We start from the raw sequence: 20,143 nt of genomic DNA, 5'->3' as shown, positions 1-20,143 counted from the left end.
AATGTATCCACATCATTTTCTTTCCTCATGATGTCATCTATTTTGTGAAGTGCACCAGTCCCTCCTGCAGCAAAGCACCCCCACAACATGATGCTGCCACCCCCATGCTTCATGGATGGGATGGTGTTCTTCGGCTTGCAAGCCTCCCCCTTTTTCCTCCAAACATAATGATGGTCATTATGGCCAAACAGTTTTATTTTTGTTTCATCAGACCAGAGGACATTTCTCCAAAAAGTACGATCTTTGTTCCTATGTGCAGTTGCAAACCGTAGTCTGGCTTTTTATGGCGGTTTTGGAGCAGTGGCTTCTTCCTTGCTGAGCGGCCTTTCAGGTTATGTCGATATAGGCCTTGTTTTACTGTGGATATAGATACTTTTGTAATTGTTTCCTCCAGCATCTTCACAAGGTCCTTTGCTGTAGTTCTGGGACTGATTTGCACTTTTCGCACCAAAGTACGTTCATCTCTAGGAGACAGAACGTGTCTCCTTCCTAAGCAGTATGATGGCTGTGTGGTCCCATGGTGTTGATACTTGCTTACCATTGTTTGTACAGATGAACATGGTACCTTCAGGTGTTTGGAAACTGCTCCCAAGGATGAACCAGACTTGTGGAGGTCTACAATTTTTTTTCCTGAGGTCTTGGCTGATTTCTTTTGATTTTCCCATGATGTCAAGCAAAGAGGCATTGACTTTGAAGGTAGGCCTTGAAATACATCTACAGGTACACCTCCAATTGACTCAAATTATGTCAATTAGCCTATCAGAAGCTTCTAAAGCTATGACATCATTTTCTGGAATTTTCCAAGCTGTTTAAAGGCACAGTCAACTTAGTATATGTAAACTTCTGACCCACTGGAATTGTGATACAGTGAATTATAAGTGAAATAATCTGTCTGTAAACAATTGTTGGAAAAATGTCCGAACCGACTTGCCAAAACTATAATTTGTTAACAAGAAATTTGGGAAGTGGTTGAAAAACGAGTTTTAATGACTCCGACTTCAACTGTAAATAAATGAGCAAAAAATGTGCTAAAAATATCTAAATACCCGTTTTTGCTTTGTCATTATGAGCTATTGTGTGTAGATTGCTGAGGATTATCATTTTTTTCAATCCATTTTAGAATAAGGCTGTAAAGTAACAAAATGTGGAAAAAGTCAAGGAGTCTGAATACTTCCCGAAGGCACTGTATGTGTCTGGATGGAACACAGCACATGTTATAAAGAGGCCTTAATAATGGATCAATTAATCGAAGCGACACAGCCGGTACCCATCGTTAACCTTTGGAAATGAGGGTTGCCTCGTGCTGCTGCCCCATGAACAACACCCAGAAATAAAACTCAGTTTCAGCATTATGTTTATGCAAGAACGAAGAATGGTATGAGAATTAAATATTAATTTGTGATTGCAGCATACATGTGATGTGATTCTTGAACCCTATAGGAAGATAGAGTGGCTACATCCCAAATAGTACCCTAGTCCCTATATAGTGCACTACTTTTGACCAGAGTGGGCCGTGGTAAAAATAAATGCACTATAAAGGGAATAGGGTGCTATTTGGGAGACAGAGAGGGAGATCTATTATTGAAAAGTGTTTCAGCTGCTGAGAATAGAACATGACGATGGTGTAAGGCCGTCTGCATCCCAAATGGCACCCTATTCCTTATATAGTAGATGGGTGCTGGTCAAAAGTAGTGCACTAGGGAATAGGGTGCCATTTGGGATGCACAGTGTCTGAGAGGCAGAAAGCTGGTGGTGGTGGTGGGGTGCTGTGGTTTATATATAACCCTGGCCTGTACTGATGTGTGCCCTTACCTGTACTCCCATGACTCTCTCTGTCAGGGAGTCTTGAGGGAGCGAAGGAAGGCTGCGCCTGATCTGAATATCAAACAGGGGAGGGTGAGGGAGTAGGGTGCACTTTTCCGCTGCCTTCAGCCTTCCTCACAGAAGCCCTGGATAATTTCAAGGTACAAGAGGGAGACACGAAGAGGGAGGGACCTACTCTATTAGCTAAACTCTTCATTATACAGTCAGATCCAGCATGAAGCCTGCAGAAACCATCACCGCAGGTGTCATACCTCCCCTTATCCATACTGATCATTTCCAAGAATACAGAGTGGCGCTGCTATATCCTTCCCCTCAATATACTGAAGGGGTGTTGATACTGTGCTAAAGCAGAGCTGGGTCTGTGACACATTTCCTGCCCTTTCAGGGCGACACCACATAATTGAACCCTTAGCTAAATGAGTACCGGTAACCCAGTAATAGCCTATTATACGGAGAGAGAGGTAATTTTTACCAGCATGGTAATACAAGAGGATTATCAAATGAGGAAACTCTGAGTCATGGTGTAAATGTATAATTCATACATTATAAATTATAATGCATTTTGACTGTTCTTGTCCTTGAAATAGCTTTCGAAACCAAAGCCCCTGAATCAGGAGACACTGTCTGCTGAGTAGAGGAAGTGGAAGAAGGGTAATGATGAAGAATATAAAGAGGCAGGGAAGGAAGGAAGGAGGGAGGGAGGGAGTACTGCTGTGTTCAGGAGGAGGAGATACAGGCAGGGAGGGAGGGAGTACTGCTGTGTTCAGGAGGAGGAGATACAGCCAGGGAGGGAGGGAGTACTGCTGTGTTCAAGAGGAGGAGATACAGGCAGGGAGGGAGGGAGTACTGCTGTGTTCAAGAGGAGGAGATACAGCCAGGGAGAGAGGGAGTACTGCTGTGTTCAGGAGGAGGAGATACAGGCAGGGAGGGAGGGAGTACTGCTGTGTTCAGGAGGAGGAGATACAGGCAGGGAGGGAGGGGGTACTGCTGTGTTTAGGAGGAGGAGATACAGGCAGGGAGGGAGTGAGTACTGCTGTGTTCAGGAGGAGGAGATACAAGCAGGGTGGGAGGGAGTACTGCTGTGTTCAGGAGGAGGAGATACAGGCAGGGGGGGAGGAAGTACTGCTGTGTTCAGGAGGAGGAGATACAGGCAGGGAGGGGAATATTCCTCCCTAAACAAGTAAAATGTTAATAAGCCTCCTGCCTGCCAGTCCCTCAAACGTCTTTTCCCTTCCCTCTCTCCAAGAGACATGTAAAATAAAATTCCTCCTCTTTCCCACTCATCCTCCTACCCCATCTACCTTCCTCTACTCTCTCTCTCTCTCTCTCTCTCTCGCTCCCTCTGTCTATCTCTGCCTGCCTGCATGCCTGCCTGTTTGACCCATTTTCTGACTGTCTGTCCTCCAAAGCACTCTCCTCATTAGCAGTGTAAATGTAAATCCCCCATGATGAGGAGGAGGAACACAGCGGATGGGTTTAATGAGATCTCAGCATCCCTTACAATACACATTGTTCCTCAAGTCAATATCGCTCACCAAACAGCACTGTTACATTCATACACACTCACTGAGTGTACAAAATATTAGGAACACCTTTTGCCATCAGAACAGCCTCAATTCGTCGAGCATGGACTCTACAAGGTGTGAACGCGTTCCACAGGGATGCTGGCCCATGTTAACTCCAACGATTCCCGCCCATGTTGACTCCAATGCTTCCCACAGTTGTGTCAAGTTGGCTGGCTGTCCTTTGGGTGGTGGCCTATTCTTGATACACACGGGAAACTGTTGAGCGTGAAAAACCCAGCAGCATTGCAGTTCTTGACATACTCAAACCGGTGCGCCTGGCACCTACCACCATACCCTGTTCAAAGGCACTTAAATCTTTTGTCTTGCCCACTCACCCTCTGAATGGCAATCATACACAATTCATGTCTCAATTGTCTCAAGGCTTAAAAATCCTTCTTTAACATGTCTCCTCCCCTTCATCTACACTGATTGAAGTGAATATAACAGGTGACATCAATAATTAACATTTTTATTTCTTATATTTAACCTTTATTTAACTAAACATGTCAATAAGAGACAATAGCTTTCACCTGAGCTGTGTTCGAATACTCATACTAACTGCACTAACCGTACTATTTGTGACGTGAACTGAGTATATAGTGAATTGAGTATATAGTTATTGGTCATAGTATGGATATACATAGTTAGTATGCCAAAAGTTCCCGGATTTCGAACTAAATTCGCCAAAATACGAAGTAAACAAGCAGTGTACACTATTTCAGTGCTTTTAGGGCCCATAATGCAATTCATCAAAAAATGGGCATGGCTTCACGTTTTCAGATTTGTAGAAAATGGTGGAAAATATGCAGCTGAAGCAAAGAAGTCCAACGAGAGCAGATACAAACTCATTGCTTTAACTAATTATGTCAAATGTTAAGAAAATGTTGAGCAATTTAATAAAGTAATGACTTTCAAATAAGTTACGTTGCATGTTATGTTGGTTGACAATTTGTTAGCTATGCTATCCTTATGAACCGCATAGCATTACAGCAACATCTACCGGTATGTTAGCTAGTTACCTAACGTTAGTTGGCTACTAATACATCGAACTTGCCAGGCAGTATATTAACTATATGCTATCTAACTACCCAACGTTTATTGACTTGATTATTCACACAATTCTTAGCTAAGTGGTATAGTCATTTTGCATTTAAATGGACATTGTTAATTATGGCTATCTACTCAGATTTCAGAGGACTCTCCCGCAGAATAACTGATACATTTACGAACGCTTAACACCCGTTGAATATGGCCGGTGTCAGTAAACTTCGGCAAAAAAAAAGCTATTACATTGTTGCCAGCAGCACAGTTACAGTCAACAATGCTCTGGATAACATGAAAACAGCCTAACCAGCTCTGCTAGGGCGAGTAAAATGGTTAGAGTGAGGTGTTTTCTCATTTGTTTCTGGAAGTATATAGCCAACGTTAGCCAGTTAACTGGGCTGCTTGACTGCAATTGAACGCTCCGAGAGCGAAACGGTCTGAATTTGCGAACGGACAATCTGACAATGCTCTGGATTTACGAACACCCAGAGTGCACTCTGCCACTCCAGATTGAATTTAAAAACACACCGAAAATCATAAAATATTTAGCTAGTCATTTTTTATGCTAACAAGCTAGCAAGAGGTTGCATAGCATCAACTTCCAGTAGACAGGCGAAGATCTAGTACGCTCAACTGAAACAATACCGTTCGCTTACAGTATACTAAAATGTACTAATAGTATGTAGTATATACTCATTAAGTATGTAGTATACAGTATGGGTATTTGAACACAGCCCTGGATTCACCTGGTCAGTCTACGTCATGGAAAGAGTGGGTATTCCTAATGTTTTGTGCACTCAGTGTATATTAAAAAAAAGGATACAGTGCCTTCAGAAAGTATTCACACCCCTTGACATTTTCTAAAATGGATTACATTTTTAAAAATCCTCAGCAATCTACACACAATACCCCATAATGACAAAGCGAAAACAGGTTTTTAGACATTTTTGCTAATGTATTCAGACCCTTTAATATGAGAATCAAAATTGAGATCAGGTACATCCTGTTTCCATTGATCATCTTTGAGATATTTCTACAACTTGATTGGAGTCTACCTGTGGTAAATTCAATTGATTGGACATTAATTTGGAAAGGCACAGACCTGTCTATATAAGGTCCCACATTTGACAGTGAATTTCAGAACAAAAACCAAGCCATGAGGTCGAAGGAATTGTCCGTAGAGCACCGAGAAAGGATTATGTCGAGGTACAGATCTGAGAAAGGGTACGAAAAAATGTCTGCAGCATTGAAGGTCCCCAAGAACAGTGTCCTGCATCATTCTTAAATGGAAGAAGTTTGGAACCACCAAGACTCTTCCTAGAGCTGGCCACCAGGCCAAACAATCAGGGGAAAAGGACCTTGGTCAGGTAGGTGACCAAGAACCCGATGGTCACTCTGACAGAGCTCTAGAGTTCCTCTGTGGAGATGAGTAAACCTTCCAGTAGGACAACCATCTCTGCAGCACTCCACCAATTAGGCCTTTATGGGCGAGTGGCCAGATGGAAGCCACTCCTCAGTAAAAGGCACATGACAGCCCACTTGGAGTTTGTCAAAAGGCACCTAAATACTCTGACCATTAGAAACAAGATTCTCTGGTCTGATGAAACCAAGATTGAATGCTTTGGCCTGAATGCCAAGTGTCATGTCTGGAGGAAACCTGGCACCACCATTTTTCAGCGGCAGGGACTGGGAATCTAGTCAGCAAAGATGAACTGAGCAAAGTACAGAGAGATCCTTGATGAAAACCTGCTCCAGAGTGTTCAGGACCTCAGACTGGGGCCCTAAGCACACACAGCCAAGACACCGCATGTCTCTGAATGTCCTTGAGTGGCCCAGCCAGAGCCCGGACTTGAACATCTCTGGAGAGACCTGAAAATAGCTGTGCAGCAACGCTCCACATCCAACCTGACAGAGCTTGAGAGGATCTGCAGAGAATGGGAGAAACTCCCCAAATACAGGTGTGCCAAGCTTGTAGTGTCATACCCAAGAAGACTGGAGGCTGTAATCGTTGCTTAACTTCTCTAGGGTAGGGGGCAGTATTTTGACGTCCGGATGAAAAGCATGCCCGTAGTAAATTGCCTGCTACTCAGTCCCAGAAGCTAAGATATGCAAATTATTAGTAGATTTGGATAGAAAACACTCTGAAGTTTCTGAAACTGTTTGAATGATGTCTGTGAGTATAACAGAACTCATATGGCAGGCAAAGCCCTGAGAAAAAATCCAACCAGAAAGTGTGGAAATCTGAGGTTTGTAGTTTTTCAAGTGATTCCCTATCCAGTATACAGTGTCAACTGGGTCGTTTTGCACTCCCTAAGGCTTCCACTAGATGTCAACAGTCTTTAGAACGTTGTTTCATGCTTCTACTGTGAATGGGGAGAGAATAAGAGCATATGGAGTCAGATGACTGAGAAAATGACATGAGCTCAGTGGCGCGCACTCCCGTGAGAGTTAGCTGTGTTCCTTTTCTTTTTTGAAGACAAATATTATGGAATATTATGTAAGATTTATGATAAAAACATCCTAAAGATTGATTCTATACATCGTTTGACATGTTTCTACGAACTGTAATATAACTTTTATTACTATTCGTCTAAACTAACTGCGGGAGCACAGTGAATTTGGATAACTCGACTGAACGCGCGAACAAAAAGGAGGTATTTGGACATAAAGGATGGACTTTATCGAAAAAAATGAACATTTATTGTGGAACTGGGATTCCTGGGAGTGCATTCCGATGAAGATCATCAAAGGTAAGTGAATATTTCTAATGCTATTTCTGAGTTTTGTTGACTCCACAAAATGGCGGGTTTGGTTTTGTGACTGAGCGCCATACTCAGATTACTTCAAAGTGTGCTTCACTGTAAAGCTTTTTTGAAATCTGACACAGCGGTTGCATTAAGGAGAGGTGTATCTATAATTCTTTGAATAAGAGTTGAATATTTTAGCAACGTTTATGATGAGTATTTCTGTAAATTGATGTGCTCATTCACCGGAAGTTTTGGGAGGCAAAACATTTCTGAACATTACACGCCAATGTAAAATGGGGTTTTTGGATATAAATATGAACTATATCAAGCAAAACATACATGTACTGTGTAACATGAAGTCCTATGAGTGCCATCTGATAAAGATCATCAAAGGTTAGTGATTAATTTTAGCTGTATTTCTGTTTTTTATTGACGCCTCTCCTTGCTTGGAAAATTGCTGTGTGGTTTTTCTTGTCTTGGCGCTGTCCTAACATAATCTAATGTTATGCTTTCGCCGTAAAGCCTTTTTGAGATCGGACAATGTGGTTGAATTAACGAGAAGTGTATCTTTAAAATGGGATATAATAGTTGTATGTTTGAGAAATCTGAATTATGAGATTTTTGTTGTTTTGAATTTGGCGCCCTGCTATTTCACTGGCTGTTGAATAGTGTGTCCCGCGGGTGGGACGCTACCCCAGTGAGGCTAAGGTGCTTTAACAAAGTACTGAGTAAAGGGTCTGAATACTTATGTAAATGTGATATTTACAGCAAAAAAAGTCTAAAAACCAGTTTTTGCTTTGTCATTATGGGGTACTGTGTGTAGATTGATGAGGAAAAAATAAAATATAATAGGGTCTGAATACTTTTTGAGTGCACTGTATATTGCAAGGATAGTGCTATCAACTCATCACATCCAAACCACAACTGTTGTAACCCATTTTCAGCACTTGTTCTCTTGAGCAATAACAAGAAAACCAACTTTGGTTAAACCTGTGTAAATTCCGTACATCCCAGTTAGTGTTTCAATATGGTTCCAGGTAAACAGTACCTGTATAACATATTGTATAAAGCTCCCTAAGACTGTCACTCTGCCTGACTTTATTGCCCTGTTACAGAGAGCATACTCAAGGTTGCTCGCTTTTTCATAGTCCTTCGAGCCAGAAAGCAACAATTGTCCTGGAACACATAGAATATAAAGCCTTGTCAGGGCCCTCCTCTCACCTCTCTCTGCCAGCGGGGGTTGATGGTGTTACAGACGATGCCTGAGCGTTTCTCCTGGCCGTGGTGTGGCAGCGCTGGAAAGATGCTGTTCCTGCCGGGATGGATGGCGATCTTCAGGTAGGGGTCAGGGTTGAAGAACATCCCTTTCTTCAGCCCCGTGGCGTGGAAATCTACCGGACACGATAAGAGCATAGAGGAGGAGACGATGAGGATAAAAGGCTTTAAAATTACACCTTTAAGGGCTTAAGATAATCCCAAACTTCTGACAAAGAGGAGCAGAGTGCAGGCAGCAGGAATGTTCCTTTTAGCTCTGTAAACCAATTCAGTTCAATATCCTGTGTTGCCACAGTATGCTTTACTTCTACAATAGTAGTAGTACTATAGCAGAGCAGAGACAGAATAACTCACCCTGAAAAATATGTCTAGACAAAATTATTATTTTGCATAGCATTGCATTTAACTTGAACTTCTCTCCAACTCTGCTCTGTAATATTTGTGACAGCCATGTCATACAGTAGCATAGCCTTCCAGTGATCTGGGACCAGACAGGGACTACTACAGTCAGTATGTTTGTTCAGTATTTGTAAGCCTGTGTTGATCAAAGCTGAAGATGAAGGGGGAAGAGCTGCTGTCTGAAATCCCATCTGCCTCCCCCTGACATCTCCCATGCAGCCGTGGGGGGAGAGAATCGTTTGGATACACGACTTAGCAAGCTGTCACACCCACCTTTCATCTGCACTACCTCACTGTGAATCAGGTGGAACTGGATCATACCGCCTCTACTGCTGCTGCATCCCTCACAGTTAGGAATCCAACTCAACTCAGGACTGTCAGAAACACTTAGCACAATAGACTCACTGTGCTTTTCCTATGATGAGTCAGAGCCTCACTTGTTAGGATGTTTTTGTGACATTTCTACAGATGTGATGTATTTCTTCATGCAGCGTTTGGGAATGAAACAGCCCCATTTAAGTATGGAAGTGTTAGGAGAAAGGAATCCTTTTCATCACCGTCATGTAAGTTAGGGTTTGTCGATATTTCTCTAACTGCTAGCATTCTGTATCATGCCAGTTGGCACAGAACATTCCTTCCTGTAATGCACATGATGTACTCCAGATGGATGATAGTACTGTATCTGAATCCTGGGATGAGTTGCTATGGAGACACAAGCTGTGTGTTGCCCTTTTCCACAGTGATGCTGGCACGTGTGCTGGCCCAACCCTGTAGAGACGCGTTGCCAAGGTAACGTGGTGGTAGGGAGCGGGGGGGGGGGATGCTCACCTGAGAGGGAGAAGCTAATGAGTCTTCTGCTGCCTGTGCTCTGGGGGACTTCTTCATTGGTGACGGGCTTAAACACCTACAGAGACAGAGACAGAGACAGAGAGAGAGAGAGAGAGAGAGAGAGAGAGAGAGAGAGTCACATCAGCACCCGCCTTTACAGCACCACTCCTCCCTGTTCCTCCTCCACAGGTGTAAGCCTGCCTAAGGGTCTTTATAGCAGGCAGGTGGATTTGTGGAAAATAGCCACTGAGAGATGATGGAGGGCCACTGAGAGATGATGGAGGGCCACTGAGAGATGATGGAGGGCCACTGAGAGATGGGGGTGGGGGATAAGGGTCATATGCAAACGCTGCACACACACCATCACAGCAGTAACAATACAATGGCATTTTGACAGGCTGTGGCATTGATTTGTTTCTCTGAGATTGTTCCTCTGGGTGTGATCTCTAGGAGGACTAGTGACTGGTCATTATAGCAGTGTGGGGGTATGTAGGCTGTGGGGGCAGGGCCTGCATAGGCCTGGGCTAATGCATTTCACTCCCTGGCTGCAGTGGGCCTCCAGCAGACAGCTGGAGTGCCCACAGGGGTCCTCTACTACAGTATACTCCACAGAGACAACACAAGGACATTATCTGATTCCCCTCTCTGTTCACCTCTGGCTGTGGCGTATCTGTCTGTCTATCTCTCAGACTGCTGTCTGTCTGTGCGTGATCTCTCTCAAGACAGGCAATGTCATCCAGCCAATAAGCATATAATAATTTACACTTAGCACCACTTTCAATTTCAGGATTTTCTTTTCCAGTCAATGAGAAAAGAAGGGTAACCAATGTAATGGATTGCTAAACACATTATATCTGCCCTTTCTATCACGTCTGATAGCCCCCTAGTAATCCAGGTAACACTGGACAACAGATGACATGCTAACTCCTTTCTGGAACAGTCAGGATTCTTTTCTTACCACTCTAGGCTCTAGTGATAAGCTTCAACCCAGACAATGGAAAAATATATACTTTAGATGGAAAGACATACAGTAGATCCGTTGTAATTCACCATCTCTTCCCTTCAGTGCCCCTTGAGAAGCCCATATGAACACATAGAGCCCATGTACAGTAGCACTAATACCAGGTTGGGACTAAGTAGTCCTACACGCTCACCGGAACTGAGGGGTTCTTCACAGTCAAACTGGGGGTGGTGGCACGCAGTGCCCCGCTCACACCATGATAGTATTTAAAACAGATCTTGGTCTCCACTGAGAGGAAAGAAGAGACAGATGACAGAAGAGAGGACAGAAGTTAGTTTAAGAACAGGAGAGAGATTGTCCTATCTTTTTAGAATGACCTACTGTTTGCATTATACACTATTTCTCTGTTTATTGGCACCTTTATCAGGTTTCACAGTTGGAAAGCTCTCAAAAACAGGCCAGAGACACACCAGTGTGACCTAAGAAAGCTGTTGTGAGCAGCATGCCAATAAACTGGGGGAGAGAGAGCAGACGGTCCTCAGCTACATGGTTATTAGCATCGGGGAGTCTGACACAGAGAGATAATACTATCCCTTTAATTACACAGAGAGATAATACTATCCATTTAATTACACAGAGAGATAATACTATCCCTTTAATTACACAGAGAGATAACAATCTCAGTGGCTGCTTTCCAAGCTGCTAATCTACTGTGGTAGCTAAATGGAGATGCTTGAGAATCAACACCACTGAGCCTACAGGGTGGCACACAGGCACCAGCGAATGGTATTAGCCAAAAGATTGATTGCTGTCTCTGCCTGGCCGGTTCCCTTCTCTCCACTGGGATTCTCTGCCTCTAACCCTATTACGGGGGCTGAGTCACTGGCATACTGGTGCTCTTCTATGCCGTCCCTAGGAGGGGTGCGTCACTTGAGTGGGTTGAGTCACTGACGTGATCTTCCTGTCCGGGTTGGCACACCCCCTCAGGTTCGTGCCGTGGGGGAGGTCTTCGTGGGCTATACTCGGCCTTTTCTCAGGGTAGTAGGTTGGTGGTTGAAGATATCCCTCTAGTGGTGTGGGGGCCATGCCTTGGCAAAGTGGGTGGGGTTATATCCTGTCTGTTTGGCCCTGTCCGGGTATTTATGCTGCAGTAGTTTACGTGTCGGGGGGCAAGGGTGAGTCTGTTATATCTGGAGTATTTCTCATGTCTTATCCGGTGCCCTGTGTGAATTTAATTATGCTCTCTCTAATTCTCTCTCTCTTTCTCTTTCTCTCGGAGGACCTGAGCCCTAGGACCATGCCTCAGGACTACCTGGCCTGATGACTCCTTGCTGTCCCCAGTCCACCTGGTCATGCTGCTGCTCCAGTTTCAACTGTTCTGCCTGCGGCTATGGAACCCTGACCTGTTCACTGGACGTGCTACCTTGTCCCGGACCTGCTGTTTTGGACTCTCTCTACTGCACCTGCTGTCTCTAACTCTGAATGATCAGCTATGAAAAGCCAACTGACATTTACTGCTGAGGTGCTGACCTGTTGCACCCTCTACAACCACTGTGATTATTGTTATCTGACCCCGCTGGTCATCTATGAACGTTTGAACATCTTGGCCATGTTCTGTTATAATCTCCACCCAGCACAGCCAGAAGAGGACTGGCCACCCCTCAGAGCCTGGTTCCTCTCTAGGTTTCTTCCTAGGTTCTGGCCTTTCTAGGGAGTTTTTCTTAGCCGCCGTACTTCTACATCTGCATTGCTTGCTGTTTGTGGTTTTAGGCTGGGTTTCTTTTATATCGGCTGATGTAAAAAGGGCTTTATAAATAAATGTGATTGATTGATAGATATCTGATTCTTGCGAATGTGCTGTCCCTACTGATGAGGTGGGAGGAGCTCTTTGAGGGAGGAGTCTTACTTTAGGTAAATAAACAATAAGCAGTGTTAGCTAAATAACAAAATCCCCCACAGATGACAACGTATTACTTTATCAGAACCAGATGAGAGGAGGGTAGCACTATGGTAGTTACTCATAGCTCCACTTTGTGTCTAAGCAGAGCTGTCCACACCGGGGCCTACTGTACTGTACAGTCAGTGTCGGTTCTCTAGTCTAGAGGAACTAATGGGATCATTTGGCTGTATAAATTATGTCAATTATTTTATTTATGGGAATCTCTTCCAAATAGACTTGCTTTAATCTGTGCAGAGTAAGAAGGATTTGTGATTCTAAAGGGAAATCCTGAAACTTATGGAAGTCTGACGATACAAAATGGTCACAATGGTAATGAGAAACAAAATAGTTATGAGATAGTTTCAGTGTTATGTAAAGATTTACAATATGCACTGACGAAGCAGTGTCCTGTTCTGAGTGCTAGATGCTACATCCATTATAAAACAGCTGTCACGTCCTGACCAGTAAAAGAGGTTGTTTGTTATTGTAGTTTGGTCAGGGCGTGTTTCGGGGTTTGTTGGGCTATGTTCTTATTTAAGAGGGGTGTTTGTTTAGTGTTTTGGGGTTTGTTGGGCTATGTTCTTGTTAGTCTATTTCTATGTTCTATGTTAGTTCTAGTATGTCTATTTCTATGTGGTGTTTATTGGGTGGACCTTCAATTGGAAGCAGCTGCTCCTCGTTGCTTCTAATTGAAGGTCCTATTTAAGAGGGGTGTTTTTTCTATGGGATTTGTGGATAGTTGTTTCCTGTTTTGTGTTCGTGCACATGACGGGACTGTTTAGTGTTGTTTTTGTATACGTGTTTCTTTTGTTTTCCTTCTTTAATAAAATAAGAAGATGAGTTTACATGTTCCCGCTGCGTTTTGGTCCAATCCCTACGACGCCCGTGACAACAGCTCTCTCAGTGTGTGGGGGATGTAGTGTACTGTAATGTAGCTGGTTTTGGATGTATTTCCAGAAATGCACTTACGCTCCACAAAATAGGAATTGACCTCAATTTTCCACACTATCTGGCCCTTGTGCGAACCATTCACTCCGCGGCTCTTGTAGTCTAGAAAGTTCTCAGATGAAACTTCTTCTGAGAGAGACGAAAGAGAGGGAGGTAAGGTGAGATACAAAGTCCCATTACATTATCACACAAGCATTGTCAGTTACCTGTGGATATGTGACATTAACTGTGTCTGAGCACCACAACACCACCTTTTGATTACCTCAAATGATAAGGGAAGGCAGACTGGACATGACCTGACCTAACATGACCTGAGTCATCGCATTGCTCTCTATGTAGTGTACACACATTCTAGTTTTTGTCCTACACACCTCTTCCTCTTCCCCACAAGCTAACTTCAAAGAAGATCACATGCAGTATGTGTAACAGCTTTACAAGATTGGAAATAAACTGCTCTTCATCTCACTGTCTCTAGCTGCCTCACTATCATCTACTATTACGTATTGCTTTGGTCCCTTCTATGAAAATCAATGTTATGGCAGTGCTCACCGATGAGGTACATGCCGATCCAGTCCCCAGCGTCCACCTCCTCCTTGATGTCCCAGCAGATGAGGATGTCCTGGGTCTGACCGATGGCATAGAGCGAGGTGCTGACGGTGAGCGTTGAACGGCTGTGGGATGTCACCAGGTCTGTGTCGCTGGTCGAGCGGTGCATAGTCGCCACGACCTCGGGAAAGCCATTCTGGAAGTTGACGTTTGGGAACTGCTCGGGATTGTAGCTGTGGCGGATCGGGTGCTTACAGCGCCGGCGGTTCTGGGACGACCGTGACGGGGATGCCATTGCTGCTAGTCCGAGTCCGAGAAACCTGTTCTGGTACAAGTTCTGGAGAAGAGGAGAGAAACTGTGAATGGGGAGGATGGAGAGCTAGTACTGGAGAGAGTTTAGGGAGGCCAAATGTTAGCATTGCGTTTTTGAAGTACATACTGTAGATGAAGTCCAATCAAAACTTTCATTGCCATCTTTAAGAACATTGCAGGTGTGTTTTTCTGTTGGTTTATTCTGGCAGACTAAGAGATAGTGATTTGTACCATCCTGCAGAGAAAGTGGAGCTACAGTGGGAATATTGCCAGCAGAAAATATAATCCCAAGATCCTTTGGAAGTTTCTCCACTATGTAGCAATAACTTCTGAGTGGGAGGAGAGACAACAATACCTAGTTAGTGAAGAGGGAGCAGCACAGTGCTATGAGTGAGGAATACTCCAGGGCCCTGTCCTGCTCAGACTGTTCAGAGGCCTCTCTCTCTCTCTCTCTCTCTCTCTCTCTCTCTCTCTCTCTCTCTCTCTCTCTTTCTCATATGTTTACATTGCTAAAGCAAGTGAAATAGCTAATAAACAAAAGTTAAATAAACAATAAAATAATGAACAGTAAACATTATACTCACAAAGTTCCAAAGGAATGGAGAGTGTTCAAAACAGTCTGAATGGATTTAATGAAGCCTATGGATTGAGTAGAATATAATATAACTTTATTGCGCCAAGGATGCATGTAGTTACATGTAGTTACTACCAAGCAAGAGATTCCCACATTGTAGACTGTACATTGAATGTATTCACTGATCATGTACTCTACCTTCGCAAATAAAGGTTTGGTTCAGGTATGAATGTCTGTGAGACATTCCTTTACAGTCATATCCAATACCAGGAGTATCAAACTCCAGTCTTTGATGCTGTGTCTGCATGTATGTATTACAATCATACTAGCGGCGCAAGAAGTGGGGGGGCATAATATGTATACATTTTTTTTATCCAGTCGGATAATCACTCCAAATAGCCTTCCCGACTGCTTGGAGGCATCCGCATGGTCCTAAAGCACACCGTTGCCTCGTTTTTAAAAATAATATTCCAATGATAAAACTGGGGGGGGGGCAAAAATGCAATTTCAGAAAGTGAAAGTTGCACCCCTAAATTATACACTTCAACAGTGTTTACCAATCCTGCCCATGGGACAGCAATGGTTACACATTATAACTACGCAATAGACCAGAAACATGATTTAACTAGTTAAAGGCTGATTTGTAATTCATATACACAGAAACAGAATTTAATAACAGTACACTACACTTCCTATGCATTATGTAAATGCTCTAAAACCGGTTCATCTTAATATCTACTTTCTATCATCTGCATTGATCTGAGGACACAGGATAGGTGTAGAATTTAATCAAATGAGAGACTTAATTTCAACTAGGAGAGAATGTGAAATGCTTTATTGAAAGAAGTTCATTATCCAAGTGTTATAAATACATAATACATGCATTATAAATATTATAATTGTAATCTTATATTATAAATAGAAGTTCAATCTGTAGTTCAATGCACATCTGGTGTGCATGATAAAAATAAAGAGGAGGTGAGGAGAGAAGTGTGAGAGAGTGTAAAAGACAGAAAGGAAAAGAGGAGCAGGGATGACAGCATATGATTCATGAATTACAGTGCGACTAAACGTACAATTCTCTCAGTTCATCGTAATTGGATAATAGTGTGTCTCGCGGTGTCGCCTCAGTTGGCCCGAAGGTTATCTTAAGAGCGGGTGAGGTGGCGATGACGGGACTGGGGATTGGCATCCTCTCTCACGTCAAAACATACCTGCAGACGAGAGACAGATGGAGAGAGATAAAACACAAAAAACACAAGGCTTAATCATGCTAACACTGTCAGTCATCATAATCATCAGGAGGTGAAATGCAAAACTGACCTTGGATCATTAACTCTGGGACTACTACATCTCTAGCTGTATTTCAATGTAAAGCATCTTTTTAATAATACTTCCTATTGACCCGACCAAGCGACCTCTCACCTCTGATCATACTGTGCCCTCTATGTAGCCAGTTCAGATGCGGGAGGGGTTCACCGACACAGCTGATATAACCTAGAGGATTTAGGGAGAGGGGGGGGCAGAGGGATGAAGTGAAGGAGAGAGACTTATTGAGAAAATAAGGTAGTTGAAGAGACAGTGTTCACCAGGAATCTGTGTGTGGCCTCACCTGGTGTCCACACTAAGTGGCTGCAGAGTACTTTATACTGAAAAACATGGACAGACACACGATGACAAACAATATAGTGTTTTCTACATTATTTTCTACATAAATAGAAATAATGAACGTGTCTTACTATTCTCCATGGTTGGCCCTCTTGCCTGTTCTTTGAAGGTGGAAGGAGCCACAGTTATACACCTGAGCCTGCTTACTGCACAACACAATCCATCAATCAGATTGGTACATGAGTGTGTAGCTGTGGGTTATAGGGTGTCTAATTGTTCTTCATATGGGTGACTCTTAAAGGAGCCTGTTTTGTTTTTGTACAGACATTACCGTTACCTAAACAGTGAATTGAATAAATGCAGTTGACATAGCGAAGTAAATGGAAGAATTCTCTTATTGCAATGTGGATGGCTCTTAAGAGCCTTTGGTTGTGCATAGTCGAGTCTATGGTGTTGCCAGGGAACAGCACCCTCTTCGAAGAAGTAGGAGGGGAAGATCTCCCGCACACGGATTGCCTCCTGTGCTGCGTTGTTAGCCCCCATCCTTGAAAAATCCTGCAAAGCAGCAGAACTCTCCTCTGGCACATGGTAGCGAGCTGCAGATCCCCTCCTGGTCCTCATGTACATCCTCATGAAGTTATGCAGGACACAGGTAGGCAGTCCCAGAAGGCCCTGGTCACCCAACCGTGCAGTGCTCTACACAGAAACTGTAGGCAATCGTTTTGAAGGAATCTCCAGTTGCAAGGTATCTGCAGGAATATGGAAGATAGTCATTATTAGACTTTTACATCACCAGGTCACTGTGGATTTCAAAAGTATAATATCTCTTATAACAAATCATGATAACATTGGATAGACAGATGCATGTGCACACACATGGGCATGTGTAGCACGTGACAATAGCAGGATCATATCAAGGATAGCATCACAAATGAATAGAGTTGAAGTCGGAAGTTTACATACACCTTAGCCAAATACATTTAAACTCCGTTTTTCACAATTCCTGACATTAATCCTAGTAAAAATTCCCTGTCTTAGGTCAGTTTGGATCTACACTATATTTTAAGAATGTGAAATGTCAGAATAATAGTAGAGAGAATGATTTATTTCAGTGTTTATTTCTTTCATCACATTCCCAGTGGGTCAGAAGTTTACATACACTCAATTAGTATTTGGTAGCATTGCCTTTAAATTGTTTAACTTGGGTCAAACGTTTCGGGTAGCCTTCCACAAGCTTCCCACAATAAGTTGGGTGAATTTTGGCCCATTCTCCTGACAGAGCTGGTGTAACGGAGTCAGGTTTGTAGGCCTCCTTGCTCGTTCACGCTTTTTCAGTTCTGCCCACAAATTTTCTATGGGATTGAGGTAAGGGCTTTGTGTTGGCCAATCCAATACCCTGACGTTGTTGTCCTTAAGCCACTTGCCACAACTTTGGAAGTATGCTTGGCGTCATTGTCCATTTGGAAGACCCATTTGCGACCAAGCTTTAACTTCCTGACTGATGTCTTGAGATGTTGCTTCAATATATCCGCGTACTTTTCCTTCCTCATGAAGCCATCTATTTTGTGAAGTGCACCAGTCCTTCCTGCAGCAAAGCACTCCCACAACATGATGCTACCACCCCCGTGCTTCACGGTTGGGATGGTGTTCTTCGGCTTGCAAGCCTCCCCTTTTTTCCTCCAAACATAACGATGGTCATTATGGCCAAACAGTTCTATTTTTGTTTCATCAGACCAGAGGACATTTCTCCAAAAAGTATGATCTTTGTTCCAGTGTGCAGTTGCAAACCGTAGTCTGGCTTTTTTATGGCGGTTTTGGAGCAGTGGCTTTCTTGCTGAGCGGCCTTTCAGGTTATGTTGATATAGGACTTGTTTTACTGTGGATATAGATACTTTTGTACCTGTTTCCTCCAGCATCTTCACAAGGTCCTTTGCTGTTGTTCTGGGATTGATTTGCACTTTTTACACCAAAGTACGTTCATCTCTAGGAGACAGAACGTGTCTCCTTCCTGAGCGGTATGACGGCTCCATGGTCCCATGGTGTTGATACTTGCGTACTATTGTTTGTACAGATGAATGTGGCACCTGCAGGTGTTTGGAAACTGCTCCCAAGGATGAACCAGACTTGTGGAGGTCTACAATTTTTTCTGAGGTCTTGGCTGATTTCTTTTGATTTTCCCATGATGTCAAGCAAAGAGGCACTGAGTTTCAAGGTAGGCCTTGAAATACATGCACAGGTATACCTCCATTGGACTCAAGTGATGTCAATGAGCCTATCAGATGCTTCTAAAGCCATGACATCATTTTCTGGAATTTTCCAAGCTGTTTAAAGGCACAGTCAACTTAGTGTATGTAAACTTCTTACCCACTGGAATTGTGATACAGTAAATTATAAGTGAAATGATCTGTCTGTAAACAATTGTTGGAAAAATTACTTGTGTCATGCACAAAGTAGATGTCCTAACCGACTTGCAAAAAGCAGAGTTTGTTAATTAACAAGAAATTTGTGGAGTGGTTGAAAAACGAGTTTTAATGACTCCAACCTAAGTGTATGCAAACTTCCGACTTCAACTGTACATAAATACCACTTGAAGCTTGATGATGATTTGATCATTTGAATCAGCTGTGTAGTGCTAAGGCAAAAACAAAAATGTGCACCCCTTTGAGTCCCCAGGACCAGGACTGAGAACCACTGCTCTTCATTGGGACCTCTTCATCTGCACACAGGCTTTCAAAGCTCTCTGTATCTGAGGGCATAAAACATTGCAATAAACAGACTTAATTTTACTCAAATTAGACAGCACTGAATATTATGTTTCTATATCTCTGTTCTCACTTCTAGGGACTGGAACTACACAAAAGTACCTGCCCTATCCAGAATAGCCTACTCACCCTTCTCAATGGCTGTTACCTAGCTACCTACAAATGCATTTGGAGTTTGTTTTTACAATGATAAATACATCAAGACACCTAGCTAAAATGAAGTTAGGTAGCTGGTGATATTTAATTAACTTAGATATACAGTTTGTAAAGTTGGCTAGATAGCTAGCTGCTATGTTAGCAGTTCATTTGAGTTAGCCTGCACTATAGCTAGTTAGCTAATAATACATTATTTACTTACTTGAATAGGTTCTCCCAGCCATGTGAACGATTGGAAACAGCGCAGCAAAGTTTGTTTGTCACCAGAGCGGTTTAGAGCATATTACTATTTACCTGTGAATAAATTCATGAAATAAAGAATGGATTAAACTATTTACTAACCAGACCTTCATACAAACTTGCTATGCTGAATTCTTGATGCACAGTTGAACGTGCTGCTATATGCTGCCAGCACACCCACAAGTGAGCCACTCTGGGCGGCCGGAGCGGCAAGCGGCACAGAGTACTAATGTACACAAGCCATTATTGTTATTTTATTGTGTTTTTGCTAATCTTTTCTTACTTTTTAATTCTGGATTGCTGGGAAATGGCTCGTAAGTAAGTATTTCACAGTAAAGTCTACACCTGTTTTATTTGATGCAGGCTAAATTTGGACTCAGGATCAGGAGTGGGGAAATATGATTTCTTTCAGCAT

At 43.0% G+C, this 20,143-nt stretch overlaps 1 protein-coding gene and 1 long non-coding RNA gene across 6 annotated transcripts in view; both read right to left on the bottom strand.

The window, feature by feature from the left end:
* The window catches only part of LOC115157076 (E3 ubiquitin-protein ligase HECW1-like), a 58,016-nt gene that overhangs the window by 33,277 nt on the left and 4,596 nt on the right, over positions 1-20,143 (bottom strand). The window contains exons 1-9 of one of the 5 annotated variants that reach the window (XM_029704982.1): positions 16,388-16,435; positions 16,039-16,176; positions 14,973-15,027; positions 14,080-14,413; positions 13,552-13,659; positions 10,837-10,931; positions 9,683-9,758; positions 8,402-8,571; positions 1,813-1,875 (exon numbers count right to left, since the gene is read on the bottom strand). In XM_029704982.1, the coding sequence (XP_029560842.1) occupies positions 1,813-1,875; positions 8,402-8,571; positions 9,683-9,758; positions 10,837-10,931; positions 13,552-13,659; positions 14,080-14,371 (804 nt within the window). In that variant the 5' untranslated portion in view covers positions 14,372-14,413; positions 14,973-15,027; positions 16,039-16,176; positions 16,388-16,435. Of the gene's footprint in view, positions 1-1,812; positions 1,876-8,401; positions 8,572-9,682; positions 9,759-10,836; positions 10,932-13,551; positions 13,660-14,079; positions 14,414-14,972; positions 15,028-16,038; positions 16,199-16,387; positions 16,436-20,143 lie in introns of those variants that run through there. The other 4 variants (XM_029704983.1, XM_029704984.1, XM_029704980.1 and 1 more) reach the window with 4 other exon arrangements.
* On the bottom strand, positions 16,793-19,870 carry LOC115157077 (uncharacterized). The gene is made up of 3 exons (XR_003868380.1): positions 19,691-19,870; positions 19,228-19,316; positions 16,793-17,319 (listed from the first exon to the last, which is right to left on the bottom strand). It is a non-coding gene; the product is annotated as an uncharacterized LOC115157077 (long non-coding RNA).

Source organism: Salmo trutta, chromosome 21 (assembly GCF_901001165.1).
Source record: "Salmo trutta chromosome 21, fSalTru1.1, whole genome shotgun sequence".
NCBI classification, from domain to species: Eukaryota; Metazoa; Chordata; class Actinopteri; order Salmoniformes; family Salmonidae; genus Salmo; species Salmo trutta.
Note: the sequence above shows the minus strand (reverse complement) of the source record. Positions and strands in the feature narration are given on the sequence as shown.